The sequence below is a fragment of the Populus trichocarpa genome, chromosome 12 (assembly GCF_000002775.5).
Source record: "Populus trichocarpa isolate Nisqually-1 chromosome 12, P.trichocarpa_v4.1, whole genome shotgun sequence".
NCBI classification, from domain to species: domain Eukaryota; kingdom Viridiplantae; phylum Streptophyta; class Magnoliopsida; order Malpighiales; family Salicaceae; genus Populus; species Populus trichocarpa.
The window spans coordinates 5,773,835-5,801,263 of record NC_037296.2 but is presented as its reverse complement, the minus strand read 5'-3'; the positions used below and the strand labels follow the sequence as shown (position 1 = coordinate 5,801,263).

At 34.3% G+C, this 27,429-nt stretch overlaps 2 protein-coding genes across 4 annotated transcripts; one reads left to right on the top strand and one right to left on the bottom strand.

The window, feature by feature from the left end:
• Positions 1–8,666: 8,666 nt before the first annotated feature.
• LOC112323523 (uncharacterized) lies at positions 8,667–13,474 on the bottom strand. Of its 2 annotated transcripts, XR_008056861.1 has the most exons (4): positions 13,092–13,474; positions 11,058–12,357; positions 10,585–10,781; positions 8,667–9,745 (listed from the first exon to the last, which is right to left on the bottom strand). XR_008056861.1 is itself a non-coding variant. In XM_024581985.2 (3 exons), the coding sequence occupies exons 1-3, from the start codon at positions 11,224–11,226 to the stop codon at positions 9,737–9,739; spliced, it is 375 nt and encodes a 124-aa protein (XP_024437753.1). In that variant the 5' UTR covers positions 11,227–11,299; the 3' UTR covers positions 8,667–9,736. The 2 variants fall into 2 exon arrangements, 1 of the variants encoding a protein (XP_024437753.1); XM_024581985.2 differs by lacking the exon at positions 13,092–13,474 and having other exon boundaries at positions 11,058–11,299.
• A 7,866-nt stretch (positions 13,475–21,340) lies between these two features.
• Positions 21,341–26,100, top strand: LOC7487081 (kinesin-like protein KIN-8A). 2 transcript variants are annotated; one of them, XM_024582180.2, is made up of 7 exons: positions 21,341–22,493; positions 23,187–23,460; positions 23,868–23,918; positions 24,027–24,119; positions 24,233–24,598; positions 24,824–25,507; positions 25,670–26,100. In XM_024582180.2, the coding sequence occupies exons 1-7, from the start codon at positions 21,634–21,636 to the stop codon at positions 25,760–25,762; spliced, it is 2,421 nt and encodes an 806-aa protein (XP_024437948.1). In that variant the 5' UTR covers positions 21,341–21,633; the 3' UTR covers positions 25,763–26,100. The 2 variants fall into 2 exon arrangements, with proteins under 2 accessions (XP_024437948.1, XP_002318559.1); XM_002318523.4 differs by having other exon boundaries at positions 21,351–22,493; positions 25,736–26,038.
• The last annotated feature ends 1,329 nt before the right edge of the window (positions 26,101–27,429 follow it).

Here is a 27,429-nt window from a genome sequence, read left to right as displayed (position 1 = left end):
GTTATACTAGTAAATAGGACTAGTTCTCTGGTTAATGGGCAATTGGAGAAGCTAGTTACCCTGATTAATGGGATTAATACTCTCGTTAATGGCCAAATGGAGATAATAGTTCTCTCGAAATGGGATAGTGCCCTAATAAATGGATAATTGAAGAAACTAGTTCCTGGGTTAATAGCACTAGTTCCCTAGTTAATGGACAATTGAAGAAACTGTTAATGTAGTATTGGAACGAATGTCTGGTTTGGGCTATCTATACAAATTGTATTAGTTGAGAATATATACATATATAGAAGTAGTAATATTAAATACTCATTGTTTATAAGTTGATTGTATTGGGTATTATATAGATTTCCAGGTACCTTGCAGCGTCATGTCAAGTAGTAGATCTTGTATTTGTAATTTTTGTATAATTAAATGCATGTTTTGCTATGTAATGTAATTTTATATCCAAAAAAGTATATGAATCTAAATTAAGTACAAATGATGTATTTAAATTAGTTTTCTTTTGAAAACACATAATCGTAATTATATGGACTAATTTTAGATTTATTTGCTTTAAAATGAATTTGTGTCTTGAATTATGTCGTAATTAAATTAATCATCATTTGTAATATTTATTGAATAATATAATAATTGATTCATTTGAGTAAATATTGAAGAACAAGAACAAGAAGAAGAACAAGAAGTTCTTATGTTGGGTTTAATACAAATAAGAAAGTCTTAGATGACGGAAAAAATATTGAAATTTTTATTTATAAGTTGTGAAAATTAGTTGAGTCAATAACTTGGTATTAAGAAATTAGAGGAAACTCTGTTGAATTTTCAGTATAAATTAAAAAAAACTCTTGAACTTTCAATGATAATACAATATGTATATATGAAATATTGTGAAAATAAATTAGGGTTATTACAAGTAGCCTTGCAAATCAAATGAAATATGGGAAACTCTACTTGATTTTAACATATCCAAAAGAATGAACATGAGGTTAAACTAAACAGGAAAAGTGTAAGAAAGCAAAATAAAAAGATAAAGCTATAAAGACCGTAAACAAAAGCAAAGAAATATAAATAAAGGATAGTTAAAAAAGATAAATTATAGAAGAAAGGTGACTTGCATATAAAAATATATGTGTATATGGGGTTGACTATCATTTTCAATATATATATATGAACTTGCAAATCAAATGAAATATAGAGAAATCTATTTGATTTTAATAGATTCAAAAGAAAGAACACAAGGATAAACTAAACTAGAAAAATATAAAAAAAACAATATAAGAAAGATAAGCTATAAATATCATAAAGAAAAGCAAGGAAATATAAATAAAGGATAACTTAAAAAAGGTAAATTATAAAATAAAGGTAAATTCTATAAAAACAAATATATGTATATAGGGTTGACCATCATTTCCAATACTTGAATGACCTTTTTATATTGTTACATAGATGGAATCCTATGAGAACACAATTCTTAACTTTATACAAACGATTTATAGCAAATTAGAAGCTCAAAAACTTGAATCCTAATACATATATCCTTATCAACATGTCTCCTTCATAGTAGTCACATGATTTCTAACTAACTTATAACTTTTACTATTGTATTTGCTATAGACTCTTATTCAAAGTAGAACTTGGTCTTCTAGTCAATCACGTGAACATTTTTCTCTATGGTTGATTACTTTTTCGAGGTACATCATGACTTCTAACTCTTTTGGACGATCATGACTTTTAATTTTCTTGGTTGATTGCTTCCTAAAAATGATCAAAACTTCTAATTTCCTTGGTTAATCACTTCCTAATTTCTTTGATCGATTTGGACTCTTCTTAGACCTAATTGATTTCACTATTAATGATCAATTTTATCATTCATTTCCATATTTGACAATGAATAAGTACTACTTTTACTTACTCGATATGTGGATGTTTATCTTTGGTGTATATAATACCCCTCGTATTCTTTTATTTCAGAGCAAATGAAGGACTATCCATTGTCATTTAAATGCTAAAATGAACTGAAGTAATTGATCATAAATGATGTGAAAAATAAGACTTATTACCTAAAAACATCAACCATACCTTTTTGTGTAACATGTCAACCAATTAAATCATTTCAAACGAGTATGGTTTAGCTATTTATGTGCAACACTTAGGTTTTGAGAGACTAAAAAGTTTATATTGCAATTATTACCTATCTTATAATTTCCTTGATAAAATCTCAAACTACAATGTTTATATTGCAATTTTTACCTAGCTTATCATCTCCTTTATAAAATCCCTAACTCTCTTTCATACAAAAATCATAAAGTTTTAGAAAAGAATGGAGCCACAAACCTTAAGCTTTCCTTCTCTTTCCAAAACTAGAAAATGACATCTTTAAGTTATGCTCTTACCTTTGTAATCCATTTTCAAATTCACATTGATTGTTTCCCTATCTAAACTTGTGTGCTATCAATAACACATTAGCAAATATGACTAAGAAATTTCTTAATCCTCTCTGAAAAGAAATTTCTAAGGAAAAACAATTATTGAAAAAGAAGATCTCCCCTTCAAAACTATCACATAGATCTCAACAATAAGGAAAATGATGTTCCCATATGGCTCATCATTGCTAATGCAAACTATATTGGATGGTTTAACAAAATACAACAACATTATAGTGAGGAATGAAGATTCTATAAGATTTTTTATGAGATTCAATTGCCTAGAATTCTTACTAAACTAGAAAAAGGATTACTAACTATCAAGGAACTACTAGCTGTCATTTCTCTATTCCATGGTTTCGTACAAGGACTTGATATTTTTGCTAGTTTTTCTTTAACAAAAGGACAATGAAGTTCACGCATTTGAACATTTAGGAGAACTATTCATCTTCCATTTTATAGTTACCAACAATAACATTTATTGTAAAGATCTCTCCTCAATTGAAATTTCTCAATTTCCTTGATCTCGTTAACTTTAAACTCTAGCAAATGATAGGAACATATTATGTACTACAGAACCAAAACATCTGCAAAACAGAAGAAGATAGAAACTGGATGGAGAAACTTAAAAGTGATTTTTAGAAAGAAAATTTCTTTAAGCTCTTTTATTATTGTAACAACAATAACAAAATTTTCTTTTTTACTTTTGATAGTTTCATAAATACATTATAAATTTTATAATATTGTGCTTCTAATGAAATTCATCTATATTCATTACTTGTATGTGAACTTTCTAAAGAAAAAAAATGCTTTCAATTTATGTTCTATAATTTGTGAACAAAATGTTCATTAATAATATTTTCCGTTATTAATTTTATGTATCTTATCCAGGGGTTTGCACTTATTCTTGGTTGTTGGTCAATAATAGTCATTGAGGTAAAGATTATTGGCATTACCTTGTTAGAAGACAACCTGATATTGCCAAAGCACATGTTGAGTTATCTGTAAGTGAGGTTGTTAAGCCATGTAATTAGTTTGAGAGTATCTATATACATATAGAGGGGGTGGTACTTTGTGTGTGATCATGCTCTATTATTATTAGGTTTATGATTGCGTTTACTACATAGGCATATAATATCTAGAATGTGGTTGAAAACTCAAATACATCCATTTTAAAGTGTTCATTGTTGGAAGATGCCTTGACACTTGCCCTCTTAATGTGCAAAAGAGATCGATTTTATCTCTACTCACTCTGAATTTGAATGAGTTGATCGACCATGACCTATATGGTTTTATTGACTATCATAATATTATTATATAAATTATGTTTTTTGTGTTTTTCATCTCCAACTAGATGACTCTTAAATTAGTATTAGATAGATTCATTTGTTGATAAAATAATAATTCTCTAAAAGAAGCCATCAATGACTAATTGGAATTTGACACAATGGTTATAAACACCTGACTAAACCATCCATCCTTAAAAATAGATATGTGTTATGTTGTGTTAAGGATGTAGAAATACAATCGTGTCCTTTAGAGGTCGGTGGAAATGATGACGTTAAGAAATGTAGCAAAAGTGTAGATTGTATAGAAGCATGACTATCCATATGCAACCCTTTATTGATCAAAAGAGTTAGATGATAAAAGACCATCACTTGATACATCTAATTAAGGCTACTTAATTGACCTCTGAGTTGGTGATTGATTATAAAATTCTTCATGGCCATATAATTGACCTTTGTCAATTACTTGTATTGATTGTTCATAAATCATTATTATGATTTTTTATCAATTTATTTTTTAGGTGGTATGATGACACATTTATTGTTATATTAACAAATAGGTAGTACCAATATATTAGCCTTTGATAGTGTAATTTGTTAAAATAAGTAAGTCTCACAAGGCACGCCAATATATTAATCAGCTAAATAGTTTTTGGATCAATTATGCTATTTTTTTTTTCAATAATGAAAAAATAAAATTAGAAAATTAATCCTAAGAGGAGACAAATAGCTTCCTCACAAATCAAATAGAATATAAATAGCTTTACTTCATTTTAATAAATCTGAAAGAAAGAATATTAACTAAACTAGAAAAATATAAAAAAGTAATAAAAACAAAATAAAGTTGTAAATATGGTAAAGAAAAAAATTATATAAATAAAAGTAACTTACAAAAGATATATTGTAGATATAAGCTAAATTGTATATAAGAAATTGTGTATAAGGGTTTGGCCATTGTTCCACTAACTAGATAACCATTTTAGATTGTTATAGAAATAGAATCTTACTAGTTACATGCCCCGCGCGATGCCGCGGGTCAATTATTTTTTGCATTTTAAAAATAGTCAAGATCTAAAAGTGTTAGGTTTTTTTGCAAAGTTATACCCAAGAGTCTCAGGTTTGGTTGCAACGCCTGACCCAAGAGTAATGTTTATAATATTAATAATAACATTAAACTTTGGTTAACCCTTAGCATAAAAGTGTCTGGACTGCAATACCAGACCCAATAGCATTGGACGTGGGTCTGGCTGCAAGGTCGTGTCATAAAAATGTGATTATTAAATAAATTAGTTAAAAAGAAAAAAAACCAACAAGAAGAAAAAAACTAATGAAAAAAAGAAAAAAAAATATGGATTAATTGGGTTAACCCTTCAAACCAGGTTAACCCGTCATACCTTGAATTCGCATCGTGAAAGTTTGATAATTAAAATAAATTAATGAGTTAACCCAGAATTAACTGGGCTAACTCGTCAAATCAGGTTAACCTGTCAAACCCGAAATCCGTGTAATGAAAGTTTGATAACTAAATACAAAAAAATTTAACATTAACAATTTAAATTAAACGAAAAAAATTAATTAAAAAGAAAAAAAAAAACAAAAGGCACCAGCCTTTTCACTGTGGACTGCACTGTGCAGTCCACAGTCAAAGGCATAAAAAAAAAAACTAAAGGCATCAGCCGAGAACTACTTAGAAAAAAATTTAACATTAATAAACTAAATTAATTAAATAAAATTAATTAAAAAGAAAAAATAAAAGAAAAAAAAACCTCTAAGAAGAAAAAAAACTAAATAGAAAGAAATTTAACATTAACAAACTAAACTAAACGAAAAAAATAATTAAAAAGAAAAAAAAGCAAAAAAAAAAAAAAATTCAGGTTAACTCGTCAAACCAAGTTAACCCGTTAAACCCGGAATTCGTGTCATGAATGTCTGGTAACTAAATAAAAAAAAGTGAACATTAACAAACTGAACTAAACAAAAAAAATTAATTAAAAAGAAAAAAAAATCCGGATTAACTCGTCAAACCATGTTAACCTGTTAAACCCAGTATTTGTGTCATGAAAGTCTGATAACTAAATAAAAAAAATTTAACATTAACAAACTAAATTAAACAAAAAGATTTATGAAAATAATAAAAAAAAAATTGACGGGTCAACCCGGAATTAACCAGGTTCACCCGTGAAACCAGGTTAACCCGTGAAACTCGGGATATGTGTCATGAAAGTCTAATAACTAAATAGAAAGAAATTTAACATTAACAAACTAAACTAAACGAAAAAAATTAATTTAAGAAAACAAAGAAAGAAGCAAAAAAATAATCCCAAAAAGCATAAAAAAAACAACTAAAAAAACTTAGACAACTTAAAAAAAAAAAAAAAACAAAAACAAAAAGGCCTAAGGAATCAGTGTTTTACTGTGGACTGCACTGTGCAGTCCACAGTAAAACACTGATTCCTTTTAGCTATTTATGAAAGTTTGATAACTGAATAGGAAAAAAAAAATTACGGGTTAACCCAGAATTAGCTGGGTTAACCCGTCAAACCCGGAATCCGTGTCATGAAAGTTTGATAACTAAATAGAAAAAATTTAACATTAACAAACTAAATTAAATGAAAAAATTAATTAAAAATAAAAACCAGAAAAAAATCTGGGTTAACCCGTCAAACCCGGAACCCGTGTCATGAAAGTTTGAAAACTAAATAGAAAAAAATTTAACATTAACAAAAAAAAATTCATGAAAAAAAACAAAGAAACAACAGCTTAAAAAAACAAAGCAAAAAAAAAAAAAAACAGCTCAGCGTTTCACTTTGGACTGCACTCGAAAAAATAATTAATTAAAAAGTAAACCAGAAAAAAAAATCTGGGTTAACCCGTCAAACCCGGAACCCGTGTCATGAAAGTTTGATAACTAAATAGAAAAAAAATTAACATTAACAAAAAAAAATTAAACAAAAAAAATCATTAAAAAAATCAAAGAAAAAAACAGCTTAAAAAAATAGAACAAAATAGCTTAAAAAGAGAGAGTAAAAAAGCAGCAAAAAAAAAAAGAAAAAAAAGAGGGGGAAAGCAGCTGCTCAGCGTTTCACTGTGGACTTGCACAGTGAAACACTGAGCAGGTTTAGTATATTTTACAATGAGAACTACAATTTCTAACTCTATGCAAACTACTCATAACATATCAAGAGCTCATAACATGAATTTTAATACAATTCATATCCTTGTTTGCACGTCTTTTTCTTGATAGTTGCATGACTCTTAACTAAAAGAGGGGGAAAGCAGCTGCTCAGCGTTTCACTGTGGACTTGCACAGTGAAACACTGAGCAGTTTTAGTATATTTTACAATGAGAACTACAATTTCTAACTCTATGCAAACTACTCATAACATATCAAGAGCTCATAACATGAATTTTAATACAATTCATATCCTTATTTGCACGTCTTTTTCTTGATAGTTGCATGACTCTTAACTAACTTGTAACTTATATCAATATAATTTGCTACATGCTTTTATTCAAAATAAGACTTTGTCTTCTTATTAATCATGTGAACCTTTATCTCTGTGGTTGATTGCTTTTTCCCGGTCGATTATATATTTTAGCTCTCATAAACAATTATGACTTCTAATTTTACCACCTTCTAACCTTCCTGGTTTATTTGGATTCTTTTTAAACCTAGTTGATTTTATTGTTGATAATCATGTTTAACTTTTCTTTCAATCTTCAATAGTGAATAACTACTATTCTCACTTAATCGGCATGTGAATGTTTATTTATTGTGTAAATGCCCTAAAAATCAATTAAATGTTCCTTTCCTTTCTATTCAATTTTGATTTATGATTTTTAGTTTATGAATTTTTATTTGGTAAACAAAATAATTTATATTATGTTTTGTTGAAGATGGTAGCGTTGGTGACTTATGGTTTCTGGTTTTTAGATCTAAGATTTTAAGAATTTTCTGTTTATATATTTGGGGATTTTTTTTATGATTTGGTATAAAAAAATATTTATATTGGATTTTGATGGAGGTGGCTTTGTTTTGTGGTGGCTGGCTAGCTTGTTTATAGTGGTCGGGGTTATAGAAGGGAAGAGCTAGGTTGAAGAGAGATAAGAGAAGAATAATGTTTATATATATATATATATATATGGTATAATTCTTTAAATTAAACCATTTTGGAATACGATTACTTTTACTAAGATTTCTCAAAATATTCGGGCTTAATTTATTTAAACATAAAAATAAGGCTAAATTGATTTATCATAAAATTTTAAATTAATTTTTTTAGTGTTTTTAAATCGTTTTAATATGTTAATATTAAAAATAAATTTTAAAAATAAAAAAATTATTTTAGTATATTTTCAAATAAAAAATATTTTGAAAAACAACCGTCACTGCAATAGTAAACAAGCTCTAAATTTAATAAAAAATAAAAAAAATAATCTAATACGACAATGATAAAAAATAAAAAAACTATGGTTAGTCCACAATCAATTCACCTAATCAAAACTTATTAATGTTATTTTTATATAAAAATTTCAAAATAAAATTAATTTAATTTCTTTTAAGAAAAATAAAATTAATCTACCCCAAATATGGTCTATGCCTTGTACTCGGTGAGGTTTAATAATCATGAATGGGCACTGAGGGTCTTGGCCTGGTGGTGGGAGGGGCTTATCTCCTTCCGTTGCTCCTGGGTTTGAGCCCTCATGTGCACGCCTGTCATCCCCGCGGTGCCTTACATATCTACTAGGTTTGCAGGGTGCGCATAAGCTGATCCGGACACCCATATAAATAAAAAAAAAAAATCATGAATGGGACTCGAAATATGGACACCCCGTAGAAATGACAGGATTTCCTTTTTCCTTTCTTTTTGAATTGAATTTTGCTCTCTACTCCATGTACTCCTGGAGGATGTCCCACAGGCACAGAGTCTTGTTCAGATAAATCGGGTGCGTTACATGCCATAAAAACCATCAATTTTTATTCCTGTAATCCTGTGGATGGATTGTGCTTCCATCTTCCTTATCCTAAAACAAAAACCAAAAAAACAGTAGAAGAAACAGAGACTTCCTTGACACCAGAAAACAATCTTGAACAAGTTCAAGAAACAAAACCACAAAAACCTCTTCAAAGGGAAATGTTGCGGAACCCAGAAGTATTTCAGTCCTCCATTAAACTCCATCTTCCAATACCACCAACACACCCTTCGCAGATCCAAAACATACCCAGTTCTCCATCATCTACCGTAATCAAGCAATGCTGCAAACTATCGCGACGAAAGCTTGCCATTTTTGGCAACTCTTCATTGCTTCTTCTTCTAAGCTCTCAAACCCTAGAGCCATTCAATACGTCCAAAGCAAAAGCCGAAGAAGCTTTGCCAGATGCCAATGAAAACGGTCCACAGGAAGAAAATAATACAAGCACTAGACCAGAGTGCAGCAATAAAACTACAGCGCGAGCATTTCTTGATATATCAATTGATGGAGAACCTGTTGGCCGCATTGTTGTTGGACTATATGGAGAGGATGTCCCGGCTGGAGCGGCTAGGTTTAGCGATCTTGTAAGAGGAGCTGCTGGTGTTAGTTACAGAAGAAAAGAATTCATCAAGATCACGCCAAACTATGTGCAGCATGGTGGGGTAAGGTCATATGGTGTGGATGCTGAGCTTGCGCAGAGAACGGGAAGCAACTTGGCAGCGGAAAGTCTAGTAGATGAATGGCAGAGGGAGTATGAAACCTGTCCAGGTATCAAGAATCTGGCTGGAACTGTAAGCATTATTGTAAGGGATCCTTCTAAACCGCCTCCAAAGTTGAAGTTGGTCGCAAGGAAAGGAAAGCTTGAGATCGATCAAGAGGAAGTTGGGACTGACCCCAACGGTACCGAGTTTGTGATAGCCACTAAGGACTCACCAGAGCTGGATGCCTCGTCTCTGGTAGTTGGAAGAGTATTGGAAGGGATGGAGGTTGTAGAGAAGATTGGACAAGTGAAGACCGTGCAGGAGAATACCACATCTCCTTATTTCAGGTCAGTTAACGAATCTGCAGGAGAAAGCAAAGATTATATACCTCAATCTAACCTGATAATAACGTAGCATTGCATCAATCATTGACAGTAATATTTATTTCGTTTGGTGAGCAGAGTTGCAAAGCTGATAGGGGACAAGAGAGCTGTGGTTGCAGAAAGAGGCTTTAACCGACCGTATTCTAAAGTGGTGGTCACTAATTGCGGCTTGGAGTAACACCAAATGTTAGTTGCATCCCTTTTTCTGTTGATTTATTTTTTAAATGACGGGATCACAAATTTTGTGAGAAAAAAATTCTATTGCTATTCCTCACTACAATCTCATAATATCTCTGAAAGCACTTCCACACCCTGCAAAACTTATCAGCTGAACCTGCTGCTTCAACTTGATCCACTAGTAGGCTTCGTTCTTTTTATAGGAGACATGAAAAGCTTTCTAACTGAAGCAATGGGATCATCCACCTTTTAAATAACAAATTTTGAGCAATCATCCATCGAAGATAAAAATTACAGAACAAGGCTGTTCAACCAAAACAAACCCCAGCTATTAGTGTCATTGATTCTGGCAACATCTACAAGATGGAGGGACCGAGACAGAATCATCACTTCCCTCCATATGTAGTCTTCATTACAAACATCAATATTCCTCAAGTATTTACCAGTATCTCACACACCACTCTAGTTGATTTCAATTGTCTAAAACCTGACATTGCCTTTATGATGATGTTAATTTTAACTAAAAAAGATATCACTGATTTGGTGGATGGCACAAAAGTTTGAAAAAGACTCTGAGAGGTCATTAAACATAGTTAGCACCATAGTGCGTCACCAAAAGGGATGTAAGGTTTCTCATTACCTTGATCAGGGAGGAAGATGGAGGAGAATTTGTAGAAGGAAGAGAGAACTCTTTCTGACGCTCTAAAGCAGATAGTGTTTGTTGCCAACCAGGTGGCCCGCTGCTTGTTGATACAATCCAGGTGCAAAAATGTCTACGTTGCCTGATTGGATTAAATCCCAATGTTTTGTCTAATGCCAGTTGCTTAGGATCCTTTCCTGGAACATGAAGGCATCTTGGTTAATAAACATCTTTCATGATTAAATGAAAATTAGAAAAGAAAAGCACTTGAATGTTGACTGCAACCTCCGCAGATGCGTGGTGGGAAAACGTATTCTTCAAATGACAAGCTACTTATCAAAAACTTCAATAAAAGATCTAGACAGAATTTTATATGCCAGTATTCCATTCATTTGGAAAATGCTTCTATAGATCCAAGGTGTGATGAATGTTCAACCAACTTCAATATTAGAGTCAAAGGACAAGAAGGCTACCTGTACTGTTGGCCACAACTTCACTGTTCACTGGAACCTGCACAACACCTGTGGTGCCTTGGCCTTTTTCTTGAGCACCTATAGTGTTTTGGATATCAGAACAAGTTTGACCTTTCCTCATATCTATTTTTACTGCCTGAGATATCTGCTCCTGGAATTTGTTGTCCATGATGATTGATAGATGAAATAATCATCTCCGAGGAGTTACTTTCACTTCTCTTTCCATTTCCAACAGGGACAATAGCATCTGACCAGGCAACTTGAGATGTGCTAGCTTGATTACCTCGAAAAGCCCCCACTACCGAACCAAGCAATTCAATGTTGTTTGCATTTTAAGGAAGCTGATCAGTTGCATCATAACCATGCACTGTGTTTCTTGGACTCTGTGTCGAACATTGCACAGCAGAATCATGCCCAGCAGTTTCAGGAAAAGTTGGTTCTCTAGTGATATCTGTCCTTTCTGAAGACATCTGGGAGTTATTCTCTTTTCTAAATGCAACACCTTCACTACTTTCAAAGTTCAAACAAGAAGATTGGTTGCCTCTTGAATAACTACACTGCCCCTGCCCTGATCATGATTATTGCTCTTCAACAGATCCACAGCTTCATGCTGACAAACTTGTTCACCAAAATTCTGTTCTGCAGATTCCCATTCCTCTGAAGTTAGATTATTGTTTTCAGATCCAGATCGAGTAATTTCTTGGTTATCTATCACATATACGATCCCTAAAATCAGAATCATAAGAAAGCCTGGCCCTTAAATTCTGGCCAATAACAGGCAATGAAATTGTTGCTTTGAAGTTCTGTTTTGTAGGGAGTGGACCCCCAACAATCGTCACACTTAAATCTGATGGTCTATGCATGGAAGACAAAGCACCATTTGAGGCAGAGTCTCCAATGACTCCCCTGCTGCCCGCATGATTTTCGTTAGCTGAATCTTGTCCTGAATTACTGTCACTATGACTTCAGTATATCCGACCAATCTAAACAACTCTTATGGCTGTGGAACCATAGAAAAAGTCCGTAATCCCACACTTGCCCCACAGAGCTTGCACTCTAAAACATCAGCATTAGGATCAGCATGTCGCCCACTACAAGAGCCAGATTCTTCATTTGCCTCCACACTTTGCTCAGAAGCAACAGAATGGACTCGGATACTTGGATTCTGCCCATTAATGACCATATGGTATGAATCCCTGACATCCGAATCCTTAACAAGCTGTGTAGATCTGTCCTTGCAGTCAACAACGTAAGGCAGTGCACGTGGTTCCCAGCCACATAAACTGACGAGTTTTTGTGCCTGCAAATGCTTGAGATTGTCATTACTCTTATCAAAATTCCAGAACAAGGAAAACTACCATCAACATATTGATCATGAACACATGGCAAAGTAAATTATCTCTTGTACTGGTCATTGTTTGGCACACATTGCATATTCTTGTGAGCATAGAACCTACAAACACGGTGCAATTAATATACTGAAAAGAAAAGATAATATTCACAAAAAGGCTTACGGGCCTGCATATGCTTAAAGCTAAAATTATTCTTACCCTTCACCAACAAATCTAGCACAAGGAAAACAGCCATTGACATGTTGTGTGAATGTATAGCAACTATTCCATGCATCTAATCATTGTTTAGCTTTAAGCATATATGAAAAAAAGATTATGCAAATATGAAAACCACACCCACACACACACAATATATATATATATATATATATATATATATATATATATATAGAGAGAGAGAGAGAGAGAGAGAGGTGATGCAGGAATACTATATTAATGTAAGCGCAGAGGCAGTGCCATAAATTTATAAAAACAAGCGAAAGCAGTGCACAGCAAAAGAGGTACATACAAATTCAGTAATATATAAGAAGAAAAAAAAAGTCCCTCACAGTAAATCAGAAAGGTTTCCTAGTTCAGGATGATGTTAAGGGCTTCTACTATCAGAGCTAGCTTTCATTATGTTTTAGGATGGTATAACAGGCTTGATTTTACTTGGCCTATCGTTAACGAATGTACCACTTACAGAACTGAGTGAGGGAGGAATATAAAATACACCGAAGAGGAAGCCCCATCGTTCAACAAAAGTTGCTTTGGAGATTGGATTCCGCATATTGAAATAGTTAAATCATCTGGAGACGACATTCCTCAAAAAAACCCATCCATACATATGCACAAAGTCAGCAACAAGAAGAGAAATTGAAAGTAAACGAACCTTGGGCTTAGCGAACCAGGTCATTGACTTAAAAGTGGCAAGCCTCCTCACAAGATCTCCTCTGTCCCAGGGCCTACACAGAGGAGGTTCAGATGAAGTAACATGCCCAACACTCACTCTTGTTTTACCAGTTGGTTCCACTAGTGATAAAGCAGACTCATGGCTTCGTTTTATTCCTCTTGATATTTGTAAAGCTCCAGATGAACTATCAAATCAATCAATCAATAAAAACCCACAAAACATAAAAAAAAAAAAAAAGAGAAATAAAACACTCTTGAAAACTTGGTGCAAAGTGTAAAGGAAATCACGTAGTTGTAACTGCATTGATCTCTATCACTAGATCAGCAGTAACAGTTATTGATTTTTATCCTTAGATTAGCTATATCTTATCCCCTGTATCACTCTCATCTTATCTTACGTTGTATAGTCCTACATATACTGCACTTCTCCAATCCTATAAATATAGGATGCATTGTTAATAAATAATTGTCTTTTCTGTAAAACTCTATATGGTATCAGAGCTTCTTCCTCTAACGAGATTTTCTTTCAAAATGGCTACATCACCTGAGTCAGTTTTTATCAATAATGAGACTACTCTTGTTGCCTTCAATGCTGGCTCTCAATTACCTTTGAAATTGACCTCCACCAATTTTCCGTTATGGCGTGCCCAGCTGACATCCTTGCTTATAGGCTATGATCTCCAGGGTTATATTGACGGCACTACTATCTGCCCATCATCAACGCTTCCTCCAAACATCTCCCCTGATGGCTCAGCCTCTGCAAATGCTCCAAATCCAGCCTTTTTGCGTTGGCTGAGGCAAGACAAGCTGATACTTCATGCCATTCTTGCATCTGTTTCTGAATCAGTTATGCCCCTCATTGCTGCTTCATCTACTGCTCATGATGCATGGTCTAAATTGCAACGATTGTATGCCAATCGCTCACGTTCTCGTGTTATGCAACTTAAGGAAAATTTAACTCTCATTCAGAGAGAGTCTCGCTCAGTCTCAGATTACCTTCATACCATCAAAGTTATTATTGATGAACTTGCAGTGATTGACTCCCCAATCTCAGCAGATGACATAACCCTCTATGCTCTAAATGGTCTTGGCTCTGAATTTCGTGACATTGCAGCACTCATTCGAAATCGTGAGTCTTCTCTCACCTTTGAAGAACTTCATGATATGTTGGTTTCCCACGAAAGCTATCTAAAACGTATTGAAGCTTCAAATTCTATCACTCTTGCTACTGCAAACAACACTCAACGTCGTCCAGTGCACTCCAAATTTCATCGTAACCAACGTTCTAACAATGGTTTCTCCGGACAAAATCGCACCAACCATAATCAGCATAGTCGTCGAGAATGGTTTGGTAAGCCTCAAATTATTTGTCAGTTATGTGACAAAGTTGGCCACTCAGCAAAGACCTGTCGTGTGGTTTCCAGTAATAAGTCTGTCAATTGTGCATCCTCTAGTGGGACCAAAGATAAAAAAATGGCTTATGGATTCAGCTGCTTCTCACAACATTACCTCTGATCTTGCTAATTTGTCTATTCACTCAGAGTATGATGGCACTGATCAAGTTGTCATTGGCGATGGCTCAGGTTTGCAAGTCACCCATGTTGGCTCTATGACTCTTCCCTCTGCCTCAAAATCCTTTAAACTCACAGATATTCTTTGTGTTCCTAATATTCATCAGAATCTGATTTCTGTTCATAATTTCACTCGTTCCAATAATGTTTCTATTGAGTTTCATCCATTTTATTTTCTTGTGAAGGATCGGAGCACGGGGGCGACTATTCTTCGCGGTAAATGTCAGGATGGTGTTTATCCAATGCCAATGCCCTCTGCTGCAATCCAATCTTCTGCTTTAGCATTTGTTGGTGAACGAACAACATCTGACAGATGGCATAAACGACTTGGGCACCCGTCAAATAAAATTGTTGATTTTATTATTCGTCGTTTTTCTCTTCCTGTTGTCGGGTCTCGTCCTTCCTTACCATCACTTTGTTCTGCTTGCCAATGCAATAAAAGTCATAAATTATCATTTTCTTCTACATCTCTTACCAGTACTCATCCTCTTGAATACATCTATACAGATCTTTGGGGGCCTGCATCTTCAACATCAATTGATGGATTTCGTTTTTATGTACTATTTATTGATCATTTTACCAAATATTGTTGGTTATTTCCAATTCATCGAAAAAGTGATGTTCGCTCCATTTTTTGCCAATTAAAAGGTTTGCTTGAAAAACAGTTTGGTTTTCAAATCAAGCATTTATACTCTGATAATGGGGGAGAATATTATGCTCTGCGCAACTATCTCTCTTCTAATTCCATTAGTTGGCTAACCACAACTCCCCATACCCCTCAACAGAATGGCACCAGTGAACGACGTCATCGTCACATTGTTGAAACAGGATTAACTCTATTAAGTCAAGCACATCTCTCTCCATCCTATTGGTCCTATGCTTTTTAGACAGCGGTTTACTTGATAAATCGCATGCCATCTTCTGTTTTACAAAATCGAAGTCCATTTGAGTGTCTATTTGGTCGCTTACCTGATTATACAAAAATGCGTATTTTTGGTTGTCAATGTTATCCATGGTTAAAACCTTACACAACCAGTAAACTACACTCAAAATCCATGCCTTGTCTGTTTCTCGGTTACTCAACCACACAAAGTGCTTATAAATGTATGGATCTTAATTCCTCACGCATTTACTTGTCTCGCCATGTGGTTTTTGATGAAAGTCACTTTCCCTTTTCGACCTTTGCCCCTGTCACTATGCCTTCTCTGTCAATTTCAGGTGTTAAAGCACAAGATCTTCATATACCAGCAGTGCCTTCCATTGGATTGCCACCGTCCTCGACTACCACCGTGCTGACTAGTTCTTCTACTGCTTCATCCTTACCTTCTCCTCCACCAACACAACCTCCATCTACAGACATCCATCCACATACCAGTCCTGCAGCCTCACAACAACCCATTCGTACACATCCCATGACCACCAGATCTATGAATAATATTCATAAACCAAAACAACTTTACCTTGCCACCAAATATCCTCTTCCTTCACCTATAGAGCCAACCTGTGTGTCTCAAGCATTACAGGATCCAAAGTGGCGCAATGCCATGTCTGAGGAGTTTACTGCCTTGGTTAAACACGGCACATGGGAGCTTGTTCCACCTAGCTTCACCATTAAACCTATCGGATGCAAATGGGTCTTTCGAATTAAACGTAATTCCGATGGCAGTATCTCTCGCTACAAAGCACGACTGGTTGCCAAGGGGTTTCATCAACAACATGGTTTTGACTATACTGAGACCTTCAGTCCTGTTGTGAAATCAGTGACCATTCGCACTGTTCTCTCTATTGCTGTTAACAACAAGTGGCCACTTCGACAGCTTGACGTGAATAATGCATTTTTGCATGGCCAACTACAAGAGAATGTATTTATGGTTCAGCCTCCAGGTTTCATTGATTCTACTCTGCCCTCTCATATTTGCAGGTTAAAGAAGTCTCTCTATGGCTTAAAACAAGCCCCACGTGCTTGGTACCAAGAATTGCGCACTTCTCTTCTTCAGCTGGGATTTCAGCAGTCCAAGTCTGACTCTTCCTTATTTATTTACACATGTGATGGGGTTACAATATTCCTTCTGGTTTATGTGGATGATCTTTTAATCACTGGAAGTGATTCTGCATCTATGTCTAAAATTATCAAGCACCTCAGCACTCGGTTTTCATTGAAGGACCTTGGCTCATTGCATTATTTTCTTGGGGTTGAAGTGTTCTCTGTCAAACAAGGGTTATTTCTGTCGCAACACAAATATATTTGTGATCTCCTGACACGCACAAATATGGATGGTGCTAAGACTGTAAAGACCCCTCTTGCCACTAAGGATTGTCTACAACTTAATGATGGCTCTTCTTCTGTTGATCCTACTGCATATCGTCGCGTTATAGGAGCTCTCCAATATCTTTCTCTGACTCGGCCTGATATCTCATTTCCTGTCAACAAGCTGGCTCAATTTCTACAAAAACCATCTCAGCTTCATTGGATTGCTGCCAAACGTGTTTTGCGTTACCTAAAAGGCACTCTTCATCATGGAATTCTACTCAAGCGCACCAATGATCTCACTCTTCAAGGGTTCTCTGATGCAGATTGGGCAGGTGATAAGGATACCAGAGTTTCCACATCTGCCTACCTTATCTTTCTAGGAGACTGTCCCATTTCCTGGAGTACACGGAAACAACGTGCAGTTGCACGCTCTTCCACTGAGGCAGAGTATCGGGCTCTTGCTTCTGCCACTTCAGAAATTATTTGGATCCGTTCTTTACTTCGTGAACTTGGTATTCCAATAACCAAACCTCCAAACTTATTTTGTGATAATATTGGTGCTACTCAATTAAGTCTTAATCCTGTACTACACTCACGGATGAAACACATTGCAATTGATCTTCACTTTGTCCGTGATCTGGTTTCTAAAGGAATGCTCCATGTATCTCATGTCAGCACTCACGATCAGCTTGCCGATCTCCTCACCAAAGCTTTGTCTCGTCAGAAATTTCAAACATTATGCTCCAAGATAGGCTTATCTGATGGAACGCCTATCTTGCGGGGGCGTGTAAAAGAAATCACGTAGTTGTAACTGCATTGATCTCTATCACTAGATCAGCAGTAACAGTTATTGATTTCTATCCTTAGATTAGCTATATCTTATCCCCTGTATCACTCTCATCTTATCTTACGTTGTATAGTCCTACATATACTGCACTTCTCCAATCCTATAAATATAGGATGCATTGTTAATAAAGAATTGTCTTTTCTGTAAAACTCTATACAAAGGAAAAAAGCAAACTGTTTTCTCTTTGTTAATTTATTCATTTTGAACTATTATCTGTAATTTATTTGAGAGTTGTGAAATAAAATCTGTCGGAGGAACTAGCTATTATAGACACACTATGATGCAAGTAGAATTTCAAGTTAATTTCAAACATAAAAGAAGAAGGCACTCATACTATGAATTTGTTTTTTGATATCATGAAATTTATTAGCTTAGAAATATAAAAATGATATTCATGCTTAACATCATAAATTGAAAAAAACAAATTAATTAAATACTAAAGTGAGAAGATAATTTTTTCAACAAGAAGTAAAAAATAGATACAAATATAAATATTTTATCTCGACTTTTTTTTTATTTTGCCCATTTTTTTTATTTATCTTTGAGATTTACTATGGTTATTAAGTACATATAATTTTTATTTTTATAAATATATAATGCAAATAAAATTGTTCTATCTTAAATTTCACAATAAAAAAAGAAGTAAATATTCATTAAAATAATCTTTTTGAGGTATTATGTAACTATAAAAAATAATAAAAAAGATTTATAAAGTAATGATATGGACAAGTTAAAAAATAGTTAAACTAAACAAATTAAAATAAATAAAAGACAAGATATTAATTAAAAATCAAATAAAAAAATAAAACTAATGAAAAATATAAAAAAAAATGTCAAGAGTTGCTGGTCTTAGAAAGTCAAGCCTACAAGCCTAGTTAAAAAGGGTTAAAAAGGAAAAAGTCTAAATGCTTATGAATATCTTTTTGTTTTTTCAAAAAACGTGTGTGGATCACAAGTCATCTGTCTATTTTTTCTAAAAAATTGATCAGATAACTCGTTGTTCTTCTAGGCAGACGATGTGTCATCAACTATCATGTTTTCTAGGCACCTTTAATGATTAGAAAAATAGAATTCAAATCTTCAAACCTCAAAAACCTAACTCTCAGCTTGTTTTTCATTTGAAAAAAATCCCAAAAACAATCTAAAAACCTCAATAAACTTATTTCCAACCTTAAAACACCATCTAATCACTTCTAAAAAAAATCCAACCAAATAAAAAATAATTATAGGGGCTCCAACCTATTTTTTCTGACATGTTTAAAGAGCAACACAACCTCCACTAAGCTCTACTTTTCAAGAAGAATTCATTGACAAGATTGATTTTTTTTAATGGTTGGAATATGGTTGAACAAACCATCTCTCCTCTTTTTTTTTTTTTAATGACTTTCTCCCTTCTTCAATAATGATTAAGGATTGAAGTGTAAACAAAATAAAGTTTAAGACTAAAACATATTTTTTTTAAGAAAAAGAGGACCAAATTTACAAAAAATTAAAGGACCAAACTTGACATGTGAGTGTTCTTTAATGGTCCTATTGATGTTGAACTACTTGAGTTTGGGTTGGCAAAGCAAATGAATAAAGTTCTTGATGTTGTTTACTATCAACTCATGGGCCAACTTTGAGCCTAAATTTGCATAGAAAATAAGTTAATCATGTGTGTTTTTTAAGTTCAAAACATGATTTTTTCTGATTATCTAACCATGCATGCATTAAAGTTATGTAAAAGAAGTTATGGTTATTTTAGTTTTCTAGCTTCTTTTATGTCTGTTTGTGTTTGTAATGTGTAAAAAAACATGTGTTCATTATTATTTGTCTAGTTTTTTTTTTATCAAATTCATTTATTTTGGTCTCAACTCTATTATTATGGTTTTTCCCTAGACTTAAAGGGTTGTTCAAAGTATATAATGACCATTCAAACCATGTATTAGAATCTTTTGTGAAAATTTAAATGAAAAGTCTTTGATTTAGCTTTTTAGCACCCTATTTAGATTTATATCTCCTTATAAATGGTGAATTTTTATCCATTAACTTTGTATGCCTAACCTTTTCTCCATTTTCTAAACCCTAATCCTAACTTTAAATTCCTAAATAATCTCTTAAAGAGCTAAAGTTACAAATTGAAAGGTTGAATGTCACAATAAGTTTTTAAACTTTAGCACAAATAAAAAGAGATAGAGAAAGTAAATTCATATGGCCTATCCCAACCAGTTTACATTAGCATTTTATCAAACACCATATGGCCATTCGAAACAGTAAGCAAAAAAATTTTCTTCTTGAAAAAAATATCAGTACTCAATTTATAAGAAGATATTAATTCAGACTTTATACAAAAAGAAAATGAGACCCATAAATTGTAAGTTGATTCAATATGATATTGTAAATATAAGATAAAATAGCACGTAAAGGGACAAAAGACATTATACATGTGTTTTGGAAGTTTCCTTGTCATTGAGAACTTTTCTTCAAAGTTGTCAACAAATAGAAATTGTTGGCAAAAATTAAAAAAATTGATGAAACCAAGAAATGACCAAAACAATTATGATATTTTTCATTTTATTCCATAATTGAAATCATTATGACATTGCATGGCCAAATGTTTATTGCTTAGCCATCTCAAATTTGGTTATGGCAATCCATCCCTATCAAATGCATAATTTAGGCCTTTAAGCATGATAGTCATTAGATTAGCAGCGAGTAAAATCAAGCAAACTATTTATATGGAACTTGAACTTATCATACTCACATTTTATTTTTCGAAGATCCTTAACAAAATTTAAATTCACTTTGTCACTATTTTAGATGAATATGCATTACAACCATAAAAAGAAAAATCAATTTTCAAAATAAAAAAAATAAAAGAATGAAAAGTTAATTTAAACAAAACATGAGAAGCCAAATAACATAAAAAATTAAAAAGCCTAGAATAAGAACTTAAAAATAAAAATAAAAACCATGTCCACGAAGCATTATAAATAAAAATATATCTTAGCAATAAAATAATATTCATAGGATATGGGATTTTTAAGATTTTCATTAATTACCAACGTTTTTATATATTCAATGGGTTAGTTCGATTTTATTTTTTTTGAGATGTTCCAACGATTTTCATTAGTTCGTTTCCTATGTTTAACTGAGAATAAAAAAGATTTTGAAAAAGATTTTGCTTTTAATATTCCCAGATGGACCCCACATCATCGAATAGCTAACCGTTTGGGAGGGCTGACAATATTTTGACCGTTACAATCAATCGTTTTTTAAATCTTCATTTCAAAAATTTAACCCTAACACTCCCCCAATTATAACTCTTTCCACTCCACTTCCTACTCCTATGCAGGGCACTACTTTGGATTCCAGCGGAGTGCAAGAAGCAAAAAGAGGGCTGACACTGGCACTAAACTTTGAAAGTCATCTTCCCCGCTTTACTACAAACCGTCCGATCTAAATCCAAATCAATGGCTCGTATTTTCCACCAAATCAGTCAAACTTGTGATATTGATCTTCCCTCTCTTCCCTTTTCTTTTCTTTAGCTTCCATTCACTTGTCCAAACCCTTCTTTCCATCCATTTTTCATCAAGATCCAAACTTTCTTGCATTTTGATAAGTTTCACCAACTGGGTCACTGAAAAAACCATCAGGGCATGTTTGGATAGAGAGAGAATTTACAATGCCAGTGTCAACAAGGTCTAAAGCCAACAGCCAAGAACAAAATGGCCCAAACCCAAATCTAAAAACAAGACCACCCAGCTACTCAAATCAAGAAGACAGTAACATGGATGTTCTGTTGAGAAATCCACATCATGGCTTGAAAGAAAAGATGAAAGCTTTAACTCTCTTGTATGAGCAGCAGAAGAAATCTTCTTTAACTTTAAGGAACCCGTCTCCGAAACCTGAAGAGAAGCGATTCTCAACACATTCGAGTGTGGATCTTCTGAATGGTTGCAAGAGAGAAGAGAAAGATTCAAAAGAAACAAAAGATCCGAAACAAAACAATATAATGAGAGACAATGCATTGCCTACAATGCCTACATTGCCCAGTGCAAAGCCTGGTTCTACAGTGACAAGAACATTTGTGTTACCAGAACCGCCTGTTGATGATGCCAAGGAGAATCTTGTGATGGGTCCGGATCGGGTTATCAGGTTTCTAACATGTCCAAGAAAGACTAAAGACTCAAGTACGGTGGCGAGGAAGCTTTCAATGGAGAGCTCAGTGTCACAGACAGAGCCGAGAGGGTTTATTGTGCCTAAGAAAGTGCAAGAAAATGAAAGATTGGAGACTGTTTCCGGTAAAAATGATGCAAGTGGAAGCCGGATTTTGGTGTTTGTGAGGCTTAGGCCAATGGCCAAGAAGGAGAGAGAGGCTGGTTTGAGGTGTTGTGTGAGGATTGTGAATAGGAGAGATGTTTATCTGACTGAGTTTGCTAACGAGAATGATTATCTTAGGCTAAAGAGGCTCCGTGGACGGCATTTTGCATTTGACGCTGCATTTCCAGATTCAACATCTCAAAAGGAAGTTTATTCCACCACGTGAGTGTTTAAAAAAAAACAGCTTTAATTAGTTTTACATGGATTTGTTTCCTTCTGGTTCTGCAACATTTTAATGCTTCTTTGGTATTGTGCTTTTGAATTATTCATTATATTGGTGTTTGTTTTGGTGATTAGTAGAGTTGGCTCATTTCCGGCACTAGTTTTTTGGTTGCTAGAGACAAAAATTGAGTCCTGAATTTTATGGTTCTCGTGCACAGTTTGAATTCTCCATAATTATAATGTTTGATTTGGTAATTTGGTAGCTAGCCCATTTTTTGAAATAAGTTTCGGATACTAGAAACACAATTTTGAGAGCTGAATTTTATGGTTCTCGCTGCAATCTCTCTGTTAATGTTGTCTACGACATGTCATGGTCTTTGTACTCGGATATGGGATCACTTACCAAATCTCTGCTAAATATTTGAAGAGTGATAAAGTTAATAAGTCTAATGATTCAATGGAGTCGCTGTTTAGCGAATCACATTATGAACAACTTAGTGTTGTTGTTAGTTTCCTACCTCGTATTTTCTGAGCAACCAAACAGAATATAAGGTTTTCCTGTCGGAGAAACTGCAGCTCAATTATTTGTCCCGGCGTTTCATTTTCACAATATGAAACGTCAGGGGACCGTATGTGTGTATGTGATAGATTGCTTAACCAACAAGATGGGTATTCATTTGAATTGCATTTCAGGACTGCAGATCTTCTAGAACAAGTATTGCAAGGAAGGAATGGATCAGTGTTCTGTTATGGTGCCACAGGAGCTGGTAAAACATATACAATGCTGGGGACAGTAGAGAATCCAGGAGTGATGGTTTTGGCAATTAAGGATCTTTTTACCAAAATTAGGCAAAGGAGCTGTGATGGAAACCATGTGGTTCACCTCTCATATCTTGAAGTTTATAATGAAACTGTCAGAGATTTGCTCTCTCCAGGAAGGCCTCTGGTGCTTCGAGAAGATAAACAGGTCTTCCCTCTATTTTTCTTAGTAGAAAACAACTAAATTTTCTGTTACTCTAGTTGGAATGACCCTGTGTCACTTAGGATGTTTTATAGAGAAAGTTCCTCTTTTCCTTGAAAGACCTGGTGGGTTTTTTTTCCCTTTTATATTCCCCTAACGTAGGCCATAACATAAACGCTCCGTCTTTTTCATTCTTTTCCAGGAAGAATTCACATATTCACTATGTTTAATCTTGTGGTATAGGCATAACATAATTTTGATGCAAGTAAATGTTAAAGGAGATTATATCATGATTTTCCTCTAGTCCAGCTTATCAGGATTGGATCCCAGCAATGAAACATGATAATTATTCAACTTACATTTGTCATTTTAGATTTGATATGCTGTTGACGATATTCGTTTCAATGTAACAGGGAATAGTAGCAGCAGGTCTCACTCAGTACAGAGCTTATTCCACTGATGAAGTAATTTCCTACTTCAATAAATTTGAACATTAAAGATATGATAAAGTTCGAACTCTTCATAAGCGAGTATATTGGAACGTCTTACTATTTTGCCCTGTATTGTGGCAGGTGATGGCATTGCTTCAGCAAGGAAACCAAAACCGAACCACTGAACCAACTCGTGCCAACGAAACCTCTTCACGATCCCATGCTATACTGCAGGTAATATCTGTTTCTTTACGTACGTATATATTGCTCAAGCATGCACAAACACGCACACGGTCCTTTTTTTCTTGTATTTTTGCTGTTTTAAAGTTTGGCTGTGCTCTTTTCAGGTGGTTGTTGAATACCGAGTTAGAGATGCTTCCATGAATGTTGTCCAAAGAGTGGGAAAGCTGTCACTCATTGACCTTGCTGGCTCAGAGAGGGCCCTTGCAACTGATCAGAGAACACTTAGATCACTTGAGGGTGCCAATATAAATAGGTCACTTCTTGCACTAAGCAGCTGCATCAATGCCCTTGTAGAGGGTAAGAAACATATCCCATACCGAAATTCAAAGCTCACTCAACTTCTCAAGGATTCGTTAGGAGGAGCTTGTAACACTGCAATGATTGCAAATATAAGTCCAAGTAATCTCTCGTTTGGGGAAACTCAAAACACCTTGCATTGGGCTGATCGAGCTAAGGAGATCCGAACCAAGGTCATCCTTTTAGCTGATCATCTGTTCATGTTCATTATATTCCATACTACTCATTGCAATTTTGACTATTATTCCATTAGGAATAGCTCATATCTGTTTTCCTAATGAGGATTCATAATGGTTTTTCTGCACCATCCACAGTAAAGTTTACTGCCTAGAGATTCTGCTATAATAAAACTATAATATGGGGGAAAAAAGCTTTCTTACCTCTCATTTTAATTGCAGGCATGCGAGACCCTAGAAGAAATACAGTTACCAGAATGTGAAACTGACCAGGCCAAGCTGTTGCTTGAAGTGCAAAAAGAAAATCGCGAATTGCGAGTGCAATTAGTACACCAACAACAAAAGCTACTTTCACTCCAGGCACAATTGTTGGCTGCAAATACCTCTCCAACTCCTCCTTCAATTACCTTTACTCAGACTCCTCCGTCTACTGCCAGACCAATTGAAAAAAGGAAAGCTAGACCCTCTTTCTTAGGTGGGAACTGTTTCACACCAGAATCAAGAAAAAGGGACGCAGAGGAAGCAGTCAGAGAGCATCGGCAGACTGTCAAGGCATTAGAGGCAGAAATTGAGAAATTAAAGAAAGATCATGCTACACAGCTAAAGGAGAAGGATGATCGTATACATGAGCTTTCCCGAAAGAGTGAAAAGCCATCAGCAGGAGGAACAATGCAAGGAGCAAAGAGGGTAGTGACAAGAGCTAGTTTGCGGCCAAAGGAAAAAAACAATGGTGAATTGAAGAGTCCAAGCCACCGGTTCAAGTCCCCAATTCCAACAGCAAAGAAAAGAAGCTTTTGGGACATAACAACAGCTAACAGCCCATCAGTTGCTACACTAAATGGAAGAAAAACTAGAAGTCATGTCATTGCTGATAACACTGCTGCAGCTCCATCCATGCTTCTTCAGGTATCATGACCTTATAATCTCTCTTTCAGTTCATGTCATAGGCTCAAAGGACTCTTGCAAAACATTCTAATATATAGTGTTCACCTAGAAACAAGGGTGGTCCAAATATTGTCTAGATGTGTCTTTTATGGATATGAGTTTCTTTTTCTATAACTGATGCAGCTTGCATATCCATGTTTCTGGTTTGTGTTCATGTTTGGACCACACATCGTCAATTATATCATTCAGCCAGGTTTTGCTCGTCAACGACCATGACCATTTGAAGCAGACGCATTAACAAGAAAACGAGCGCGCAGCAAATTGCAAATTAAAGAGATTAAAAGAAGAGGAGGCGGCTATTTCATTGCTCCAGTTAGTGTGATCAAAGAATTGTCTAGTTATGTTCATGTGATCAAAGAAATTCAAGATTATTTGTATTTCTCCAGTTCAATTTATTAACTTCTTCTAATCATGTTTTTTTCTTAATTATTCTTTAGTATTTAACCGTGTCCCTTCATTTATTTATTGAATTCAATCTTACATTTTAGACCAGGCTTCATTTGTTGTCGAAGTTTGTGCTTATTTTGGTCCTTTACATAAATTAAGTTTCCTCACATATTTGTTCGAACGATTACTTTAATAACATTCATACTTGGTAAACCACGTACTTGGATATGTGATTGACTTTTCATATCTCAAATCCCTTCCCTGGATTTGACCAGAAAAAAATTTCTATTTGCCTCCCCAACACAATGATGTATTCCTTTTCATACCGTTTTTTCTGCCCTCAAGGTATATTTTTATACGATATCAATTTCCCATGAAGGCATAACTTATTATTATATAATTTTCCTGCCTTGAAGGCACAATTTAATCGATAGTTTTAGATATCATTTTCCCACCATGAATAATCAATATCATTTGAAATTTATTTAATATCATAACCTTGTATAAATACAACTCAAATTTTATCATTTACAACAATAACGAGAAAATTGAAGAGATAAAGGCAAACCCTTACCTGGATGATACAAATCAACGAGTATCACCAAATGATTCATTAGAGGTACCAATTGAACATATTAAAAGTTATGAAACTAAGCGGATCCTAGAGTAATTGATTGGTTGATTCTAGATATTTGGGCTTACAAGTTGTAAATTTATCAATCTAAACTGTTGTCTACTATTTGGGTCACATCTGAAGCTATAAATGACATTTTGATATGATTCTAGTTGGGTTGAAAACTAGACATCTAAATATTTTCATCAATATATAGTATGCCTAGTAATTTATCAAAATGAGAGAGAACGACGTGTTTGAAGCAAGGTCAAAAGTTTCTATATGAGTTTTGCTATTTGTTTTCTTATGATTTGTGGACTTCTTATTCAGCAAGGATTCATTTTCTACAAGGAAAGCATAGGTGGTAGCAATTGGAATTATTTTAGCAAGGGTTTCCAATTAGCAACTTGTTTTTTTCTTTAACGGGTTTCTCATTGGCAATGTTTCTTATCATTCAAGGACATTAGATATGGTTTTTGGACTTATTTTTTCTAATACATATTTTTACACTAACAAGCATAGTTTTATATCCAACCATTGAATCGGGCTAAGATTTTACCATAAATTTTTACAGATCGTGTTTTATACACGATTAAAATTTTAGAGCAACCATCTAGGTGGTTGCCCAATGGTAAGAGCTTGGGACCAAGATGTTTGTTCCCTCTGTGGTCTCAGGTTCGAGCCCTGTGGTTACTTATATGATGGCCACTGGAGGCTTACATGGTCGTTAACTTCAGGGCCTGTGGGATTAGTCGAGGTGCGCGCAAGCTGGTCCGAACACCCACGTTAAACTAAAAAAAAAAAAAAATAATTTTATAGCGATCAAATATTAAAAAGACCTTGCGATATGCTCCGGAATCTAATATACAAGAATTGTTTTATT

Bases quoted from the DNA above. Each gene is read 5' to 3' on its own strand.
- LOC112323523 (XM_024581985.2), bottom strand. From the start codon at position 11,226: ATGGACAACAAATTCCAGGAGCAGATATCTCAGGCAGTAAAAATAGAT. The intron at 10,782-11,057 runs GTAGCCTTCTTG...TTCATGTTCCAG, and splicing joins AGTTGTGGCCAACAGTACAG to GAAAGGATCCTAAGCAACTG.
- LOC7487081 (XM_024582180.2), top strand. From the start codon at position 21,634: ATGCCAGTGTCAACAAGGTCTAAAGCCAACAGCCAAGAACAAAATGGC. The intron at 24,120-24,232 runs GTAATATCTGTT...TGCTCTTTTCAG, and splicing joins GATCCCATGCTATACTGCAG to GTGGTTGTTGAATACCGAGT. The intron at 25,508-25,669 runs GTATCATGACCT...TAACTGATGCAG, and splicing joins CTCCATCCATGCTTCTTCAG to CTTGCATATCCATGTTTCTG.